We start from the raw sequence: 9,457 nt of genomic DNA on the forward strand, positions 1-9,457 counted from the left end.
AAAATTCCACCTTCATAGATTGCCTGATTGCCTTGCTTCAGCTGTCTACCAAATGCAGCTGGAAAACAAAGTCTCAGACCTCATAAACACTTGCATAATCTCTACCCTGCTGGGGTCTGCTGGGGGATGGAGGTTAATTCATCACTGTTTATTTGCAAATGCCTGTACCTAGCTGGATTTGGCCATCGGTAAATCATGGCTTCAGGTTCAACATTTCAGTTGTTTTAGCCGCAGAGATGTTTATTTTCCTTAAAGCATTTGCAATAAAAAGTGCGAGCAGCTTTGGAAGGAAGTATGTCATCAGCTTCAAGAGTCAACCAAGAACTGGGCACAGGCAGATGCCCCAATTGTCAACTTCCAGCAGGAGAAATTGGGCAAGTAAGTGCAGAGCTTGCATCTATGTGCCACCGAACATCTGGTGGAACACAGAGGCAGAAAGCAGTTAGATTTTTATTCTTTTTAGCATCATGTTAAATTGGCCATGAAACCAGGGATGGTGCAATTGAATTATAAAGGGCTGAAGTATTAAATAAAAACCTAGCAGAGAGTCAAGGTGTCTGGTTCAAGGTGGGCTCGCTTCTAATAGGAGGTGAAGCGGACTTGACAAACAATAAGTGGAAAAGACAACATCTTCTTTGCTAATAATTTGCCTCATTTACTGCTGGGAGATGGGGCCATGGGGTTTGCAACTCTTGGAGAGGTGATTTCCCCTGGAAAACGGGGTGTTTCCCATTGAAGAGGAAGGAGCGGTTCCTTAAATGTCAGTGGAATCCAGGAGTGTGGCCAGATGGAAAGTTTTATTGTCTTTTCTTGTTTTCTTGCTATGACTTTTCTGTTTGGCCTTTTCCCCGTCCTCCTTCACGTCCAGCCCTTGGACAGGCTGAGCCTGTCTGATCGAGGATATTAAATTCTGGCTTGTTACAGAGCCACGGTAAATGCACCTGGCAGGAGTGACAGACTCAGCTTGCCAACTCAAGGATGGCAGAAAAGCCATCATCTTTATCACCTTTAAGACAAGTCCCTCAAAAACAAAACAAAAAACAAAAAAAAATACAAGCCCCTCTATTCTACTGAGTTAGTGGAAAGTTCAACCTTGGTCATTTGGGGGCACGACCCCAGGGATGTGCTGGTGAATGTTTAACAATCGGCTCTCTGGGGGGGACAAATAAGCCCTGATTTGTAGCATTTGCTGATTTCCATGGCATAAATATTCCCACTGTGGCTGAGTTTGAGCTGCCAATGTGACATCAGTGAGATCAGAGCTGGGGAGAGATTTGGGGTAGCCCCCGTTATATATTATTTCCATCACACAGATACTATAACCACAAATAACCTCAAGAACGTGGATAAATAGTAAAACGTATAAAATCACTAGGAAGTGATGAGTTTTGAGTATTAATCTTTGTTTTAATATAATGTCTTTAATTGTAAGCTTATAAAATTTATACAATTTGATATTTAACAATAGCTGTGTTTGATAACAGGCTTGCAAATATCCTGAAAATTGAGCAATCACTTCTGGTTACCAAATGACTCGCCACTGCTTGTTGTCCTTCTTGGGCTGGGTCGAGTCTTAGTATCTGGGTCTTACACAGATCACAGCATCTATTGGTACCTCCAGCGATCAACTCTTTGTCTAGAGTATACAGATGAGTGCGGAAACTCTCATTTCCCAGACTCTAGAGATTGTGGTATGTACTTGCAGGTGGGGCTCATCTACCTCAAGGCTGATAATATTCATCAGGTAAGAACCAACACAGTTGTAATGGTTGTGTATGGCCCTAGCGGTTGTGTATGACCACCGTCTGGTCTGACTGATTGGTGCCCATGATGTATGGATGGTTCTATATTTTGAACCTCACCTTTTATCTAACCTCCCTGCTGCACCACTCCTCCTGAAGCCTGGAATGTCCTCCAGGCACGACGGTGGAGCATGGGAGGCTTGCGTTCAGCCATGCAATCCTCCTTCTTTGCTACCTGCTACAGATGCTGCCCCGACTCAGATAACTCTGGGCTTCCTGACCTTACTGCTCACCAGTCCCTGGGGCTCCCAGTTTCCCAAGGCATCAGCCTCAAAAAGCCCTCTAACCTGGGTTCAAACACCAATGAGGCCGAGATGTCTGCAACTAACAAAGGAGTCCTTGTGGGTTTCAGTCTTTGATTCTGAGAGTCAAGTTCACATGCTATGCCTGGGCTCGGCTCTATACAAGACTCAGACTGGCCTCCATCAGCCTCCTCAGGCCGGGGACATTCTCTGCAAGATTATCCCAACATTGACTATCACGTTAGCCTGGTGGGGTTGTCATAACAGAATACCTCAAACTGGATGGCTTAAACGACAGACGTTTACTTTCTCGCAGTTCTGGAGGCTGGAAGCCCAAGATCAAGGTGTTGGGGGCTTGGTTTGTCTTGAGGCCTCTCTCCTTGTCTTGCAGATGGTGCCTTCTAGGTGTGTCCTCACGTGGCCTTTTCTCTGTGTGTGCACGTTCCTGACATCCCTTCTTCTTATAAGGACACTGGTCCTATCAGATTAGGACCCACCTTCATGACCTCATTTAACCTTAATTACCTTTTTAATGGCCCTATTTCCAAATACAGTCACCCTGGAAGTTAAGGCTTCCACATATGGATTTGGGGAGGAACACAGTTCAGTCCATGACAACTTTTGAGCCCTTGAAATGTGGTTGGTCCAAACGGATATGTGCTCTAAGTGTAAAATACACTCTGGAGTTTTCATCTTTCATCATTTTTCATCACTTTCATCATGTATTTGAAACAGAATATAAAGTATCTCATTAATACTTTTTTATACTGATTACCTGTTGGACGGTCATACTTCGGATATATTGGGTTAAATAAATATATTATTAGAATCACTTTCATCTATTTCTTTTAATGTTTTTTTTTAGTGCGGCTATTCAAAAATTTAATATGACATGCACGGTTCGCGTTGTGTTTCTGCTGGACAGTGGGTGTCCGGAGACCCCCCCCCCCCCAGAGAGCTGATACAGCCACCCCTCCTGTAGTCAGTGGGGAGGATGTTGTTCTCTGGGGCCCCGTCTTGACCTCTCCCTTAGTATCTTTCACTCCTTTCTGTCTCCCCACCGTCAGTGCCCACACCTTCCTGCCTCGTCTTGGGCTCAGTCATCCAGTCCCATCATTGTGCTGCTGGACAGGGCAGGGGTGGAGACGCAGATGGACAGTGAAGGACGAGCTTGCAGGTGACGGAGGTGCAGGAAGGAAATGTCTCGCTGTGGTTCTCACTGTGGTCTGGCTCAGAGTGGGAGATGCGTAAGATGAATAGGCCTTCCACGCTGGCTATATTACCCCTCTTACCACATCCCTTGTGTGTTTTGTGCTAAGAGAGTCTCCTCTCTTACTCTGCCTCGAGTTGCTTTGCCAAAAGCCCCATTTATGATCCCACCTTGAAACATTCCAGGTCCCAGGAAAGAGTTAAGGGGAGAAGGAAAAATATTCCATCTCACCACACGGAGATGAATAAAATATGGTCCTAGACCTCAATTTGCTCACACTATCATGGAGGAAGGGACTGGGGGGTGGAGGAAGGAGATGACCAGCGTTGTATTCAAGGCCACACAAGGGGTGCTTCGTCTGCATGATCCCATTCAGTCCTTCTAACAACCTCATATTATTCTCATTTCACAGGAATGGGAACAGAGAATCGAGAAGTTAAATAACTCCTCCAGTGCTACCAGCTGGCAGGTGGCAGGGCCAGTATTTGAGACGGAGCCTATCTGACTCTCGGCCACCATGCTGTGGGCCTGCAGTACAAAGGGAAGCTTTTGCTGGAGCATATGGGAACTCTCTTGAATCGGATTCAGGTCCAGGAAGCAAAGCAGAGAGGATTCTAGGCAGGGCACTGGCATGTACGAAAGTGGGGAAGAAAGTCTGGTCCAGGTACTTCCTGAAAAGTCCAGTCAGGAAATGGATTCTTACAGGGTTACCATCATGTGAGTCTCCTGCTTAATGTTTAGGGTTGGGGGGGGCACTGTGACTTGGCAAGGACCCGCGGGCACCCCTCTGTAGCCTGCCCAGCCCTGTCAGCTTGTCTATGGGTTGTTCCATACTGGGCTCACTCACCGGCTTCGTACAAGGTCTTTTTTGAGGTTTATAATTTCTCGGTCCATATACTTGAGGCTCTTCATTGGCTTGTCTTGGACCTGATGGGAAGCCAAGAAATGAAACAAAAAAAGTGTTAGTACAACTGTTACAAGCAGAGCCAGACTGCAGGAGGCTCGTGCGTTCATCTGAGATGTCTGATCAGATGGAAGGGATCCTGGGCAGCACAGCATCCTTCTCTGCACCAAAGAGGGGCCGTGTGGCACGGTGGAAATAGCAAGGGCTTTGGAGGCAGGCACACCTGAGCTCTGATCCTGGTACTGTTCAGCGACAGCTGTGTGACCTTGGACAGATGACAACCTCTCTGGGCCTCAGTTTCTTCAGCAGAATGGGGGAATAATTCCTACTTTGCTGTGACAGACTAAATTAATTGTCAAGTTTCTGACTTAGCCAGCATTTGAAAAATGAAGGCTTCTATTATTAGCGTTATACTGAATGTAAAGCAAAGAATTAAATGTTAATGATCATTATTATTGGTGGCAGAGGGAGTCGATTTGAAGAGCTGAATCTCTTCAACGTAAAGATGCAAGTGTACTTTTCTTCCCTCACTGCCTCCAGTAGCAGGATTTTATGAGCAAATTATCCAGGTCATCATTCCTGGGTTTTTCTTTCTCTCTCCTCTATTCATTTCCCTTGCTTAGCCATAGGGGGAACCTCGCAAGACTTAAAATCATTACTCAGAGGTTGATACCAGGTCAACATAAAGAAGAGAGGTAAATTAACTATATTTTAATATAAAAGTCACTTTTCTCAGCTACCAGTTTGGTGAAATAATAACAAGACTATTATCTGGATTATCCTGTCCTGAAATTAATTCCTACAATATTAGGTTTCTTTAATTAAAAGAAATGCCAAGGAATTATGAGAAAATGGGTGTTTTCAGATGCAGCTGGTGCGAGAACACACAGTGATGACTTTTCTGAAGTGCGGTTCGTCAATGCATACCAAATGCTGTAAAAAATGTGCCTGCCCTTGGATCGCGTGATGCTTCTGCTGTCAAGCATCCTACGGGAATGCTCCTGCACGGGCACAGAGCTTCATTAACAAAATTGTTCACCAGGATGCTGCTTGTAAGAGCAGACTCTTGGAAACCACCTATACATCTTCCCAACAGAAGACAGGTTAGATAATCACGGTGCATCTAAACAACAGAATACTACGCGGCAATTAAGTGCAATGACAATATAACGATGTAAGTATATTTACTGATACGGAGATGCCTGAGTTCTTTGAGCGAGAAGATATGTTACAAAGCAATACATATGGCATGATTCTGTTTTTGTTTTTTGGGAAATGCTTGATGTGGCTGTACACACATAAAAAGATATGGAAGCCCATACGCCCGAAGGCAGTGATTCTCTCTGGGGGTGAGATTACTGCAGATTTGATTTCTTTTTCTTGGCTTATGTGAATTTCCTATTACTCTGCCATAAGTATTAATCAATTACGCAATAAACAAAGAGAAAAGAATTAAAACAAATAAATGGCCCAGGGAAATGTGACAAATGCTGATTGGTGGTATTGTATTGAGAGTGTATTTCAAAGGCAGAATGAGGACAGGTTGGGTACATGCTGAGAGAAATCATAATAAGGACGTGTGGAAGGAGGCAAGGCATTTTCCCAGCGGCTGTCATCACCCACTTTCTCTGACAGCGAAATTGGGCTGTGGGGCCTGCTGCTCTGGGCCTTTTAAGTGGAATGTGGAAGGCGGGGAGAGTAGTTATAGCAAAGTGGAATGACATTTGTGGCAGGGTGGTGGGGCTGGAGAGTGGCATCTCAAGTGGAGGGAAGGTGCTGTTACTGGCCTGCCTGACTCTCAGCCACTTTTCTCCCGGGTCACCCACCACATGTCCCGTGCAGGGCAGCTCAGAGTAAGGGCGGAGAGCCTATGGCAATTCTCCAGTCTTCGTAACTGCAGCTCCTTCTCATCTGCTGAATACGTAGGATACGCACCTGGGATAAGCTCGAATAAGCTCAACTAGATACGAAACAGGGAAATCATGTATAAACTTTATCTCTTTAGTTATTATTAGGAATGAATTGTAGGTAATATATCTTGTTCATCTAGATACACCAGGGGGTCTCAAACCCTTGGCTGAAAATTGACGGCAAACCCATCAGTTTTCATCTTGACGGGTGGCTGAAGTGAGCGGAGAGACAGACACCAAGGAGGCATATAAGGATGTCCAGGAGTCCTTTTAAAAACTTCTACATAAGGGACATTTGCTTTTCTTGCACTTCTAGCATCTCTTCATCCTCTCTCTTGATACCTGTTCCCTGGTTAGCCCCCTCCTTTGGAGCACCAGCACCTTGAGAGAAACTCATGGTACCAGCAGCAGGGGTGGTCCTGAATGGCTGAACCAAACAGCACAGCTCATCCCCTGTCCTGGTGACTGGTCCAGGCATGGTCATGTGACCCGGTTTGGGCTAAGGAGATACAAGCAGACATTTGCCAGGGGCTTCTAGGAAGCATGATTCCCAGATCTTCTAAAGAACCACAGGCAGAGAAGTTCTCTTTCCTCACTGGCTATGAACGAAGAAGCAGACATCTGTGGGAGTTGCTGGCAGCCTTTTTGTGCCCATGAGGGAGCCAGCTCTCAGCTGAAGAAGATGTGGGGGAAAGCAGAGAGGAGAGTCAAAGAAAAACGTGTTCTGTGGTAACTTGTTGAACCGATTAAGCTTAGCTAGACCCTGGACTTTTCACAAACATTTCCTTTCTTATTTAAACCGGATCGAATTGGTTTTTCTGTTAACTGCAAATACAAGATTTCTATCTGAAATGTGTTCTTCCCTTGGGTGTACCAAGGCAGTCCACAGATAACAATTAGTTTAACTAGTCCTCTTTCCCCTCCCCTTCCTTTCTTGGGGGAACGAAAACAGATGACCCCCATTCTGGTGCATTTTGCATTGAAAACAAAGAGACTGGCCGTGTTGAGATCAAACATTTGAAATCAAGGTTGTCTCCCTTTCTAATCTCTTTTTTTTAGCGTCTCATTAACTCTTTCCTACAGGACCAAAGAAACACTCTTAAAAGATGTTGTGAATTAAACATATTTATGAACAAAGAAAAAGCAAACACACTCCAATTTCCCTGCCAGCTGATTTGAAAACACATGGTTGAAACCCTGCTTGATGTCACAGTCATATACTCATCTGTCTCCTAAATGTCTCAAATTTCACCCTCCTCATGAAGCAACTATGATACTGTCCAAATGTCAAGTATTTTTTTCCCCAAATCTTGCCTAATGATAGTTGCCTACACACCGGGGAGTCACACTATAACAAAAGAGTGACCCTGGATTCACTGGGGTTGGTGCTGAACAATTTATAGCAGCAAAGCCAAAGTGTGTCCTCAGCTCGACACAAAACTTTAGCAGGACAAGATCCACCCTACAGGTCCCACAACTATGCCAGCATTTCAATGGATTCTCAGAAAGTCATTTTCATTGCGACCACCGTTTAACTACAATTATAATAAGCCAGCAGTAACAATTGGCGTTGGATGAGGGATTTCTGGTTGTCGGGACATTTACAAACACCATTTGATATCAGCACAATTAAAAGTTTATGAAGCATCCAAGATTCTATATCTCTACAACCTTTCTGGAGGGCAATTTCTCCATATGTATGACAAGCCTTAAAAACACATACCCTTTTACCCCAGCAATTCCACTTCTACACAAGGAAGTTATTCAGCAAGGATGAAAAGATTTTTTCATGAGGATGGCTATCACAGGAGTTTGTGAATAACAGTGAGAAACACCTAAGTGTCCAGCAATTGGCATTGGGGGCATAGATCCCAGGCTATCCAGACAGTGGTATATGACCACTTGAATTTGGTGCTACTATTCAGTTTCGCTATAGATGTACGTTTATTGATGTGGAAAGGGATATAATTTCAAGTGGAAATGTACATTACAAAACACAAAACTTAGATCATAGGGGATGTTAAGATCTATATTCATAAAAAGCCATAGAAATTTCCAAAAATTTATATAATCTGATACAAATAATGTCTTAAAATATTGACATATGGCAAGGTATATGTGTAATAATACAATAAGCTGGAAATAAACATAAATTGTTAATAGAGATATTATGTCAGGGTGTTCGAATTATAGGTATGCTATGATTTTTTTATTTTGGTTATCTTTTTTCCTAATTTTTAGGTAATTTACATATATTAATTGTCTAATAATAAAATAATAGTGTTTTTCATGTTTGTAAAGCAATTCTGACTAGTTCTATCAGTATAAGCAAAGTATAAGTTTTCAAGGCTGCTTTAAACTGAGGAACCTAAGAGTCTGGAATGATGTGAGTTAGCAGTTTATTTTAGCACACTGTGTCTGGCAGGGTCTGGCCAGAAAATCAGAGCTCATGCCGGGTAGTTCAATAGAACGGACTTGCTATTGGGGAACTATAGTGAAGGTGTTGGAAGAGCTGAAAAGCCAAATAAGGGATGGCAAGACAGTCAGAGGATTAGCAAAAGGAGAAAGCTTCCACCACCTCCAGGGCTGGTGGAACCAAGACAGTGATAGCTTTCGAAAGGCCTAGAATTGGGCCACTTGGCAGAAGCTGGACTCACGGAGGAGATGTGGTTTCAGCTGGAGGTGCCACCAGAAACTCAGTGAGAAGGGGAGAAATATCCTGGCTTCTCTTTCTCACCCTCCAGTTTCCTGCTGCTCCTCCTATTGGCTGAACCTACCTGGAAGCCAGCTGGCAAGGGTGCCTGGGAAATGTAGTTTACAAGGATCAGCTCTCTGTGGCGGGAGGAAATGGAAATAAGAGCCAAAGCAGATGGTTATGGTTATAGCTTCTGCAAATGCCTTGGCTCCAGGTGCTGACCAGGTACTTTTGGACTATAAAGCTGGTTCTCCCTTAATAAGGACTCTTTTGCAGATGGTAACTTTGGGTGTTTCTTGTCTTTTGAGCCTAAACCTGAAGTTTCTAGAATCTTCCATAGCTTCAATGCATATCCAGAATTGGGATCATTCGCTCTCTCTTAAAATCGTTGTCAAAACTGAGAATCTAGAACTCTCCCACTTCTCCCAGTTTCTTCCCCTAGGAAGAATTGTAGATTCCAGATCTATTTGGTTTACCTCCTCTTGCATCAGAACTTACCTGTCCTGTGTCCCACACCCTTTAGATCCTAATCGCTGATAAATGGACTGCTGCTAAGTATTCCTCCCTACTGACGCTGATTAACATGTCTCTTGACCCAGCGGACACATCTGCACTCTACACTTAAGATTGTTCTAGTTATGAAACTAACTAATGAACGTTGTAGAAAATCTGGAAAAGATAAAAAATTAGGAGA

General features: G+C 43.9%; 1 protein-coding gene across 4 annotated transcripts in view; it reads right to left on the reverse strand.

Annotated features, from left to right (window-relative positions):
* Positions 1-9,457, reverse strand: part of CCDC60 (coiled-coil domain containing 60) — a 157,917-nt gene that overhangs the window by 84,739 nt on the left and 63,721 nt on the right. For all 4 annotated transcript variants that reach the window (XM_070627121.1, XM_070627122.1, XM_070627124.1 and 1 more), the window contains exon 2: positions 4,102-4,181. In XM_070627121.1, the coding sequence (XP_070483222.1) occupies positions 4,102-4,181 (80 nt within the window). The remainder of the gene's footprint in view (positions 1-4,101; positions 4,182-9,457) is intronic.

The sequence above is a fragment of the Equus przewalskii genome, chromosome 7 (assembly GCF_037783145.1).
Source record: "Equus przewalskii isolate Varuska chromosome 7, EquPr2, whole genome shotgun sequence".
In the NCBI taxonomy this organism is placed as follows: domain Eukaryota; kingdom Metazoa; phylum Chordata; class Mammalia; order Perissodactyla; family Equidae; genus Equus; species Equus przewalskii.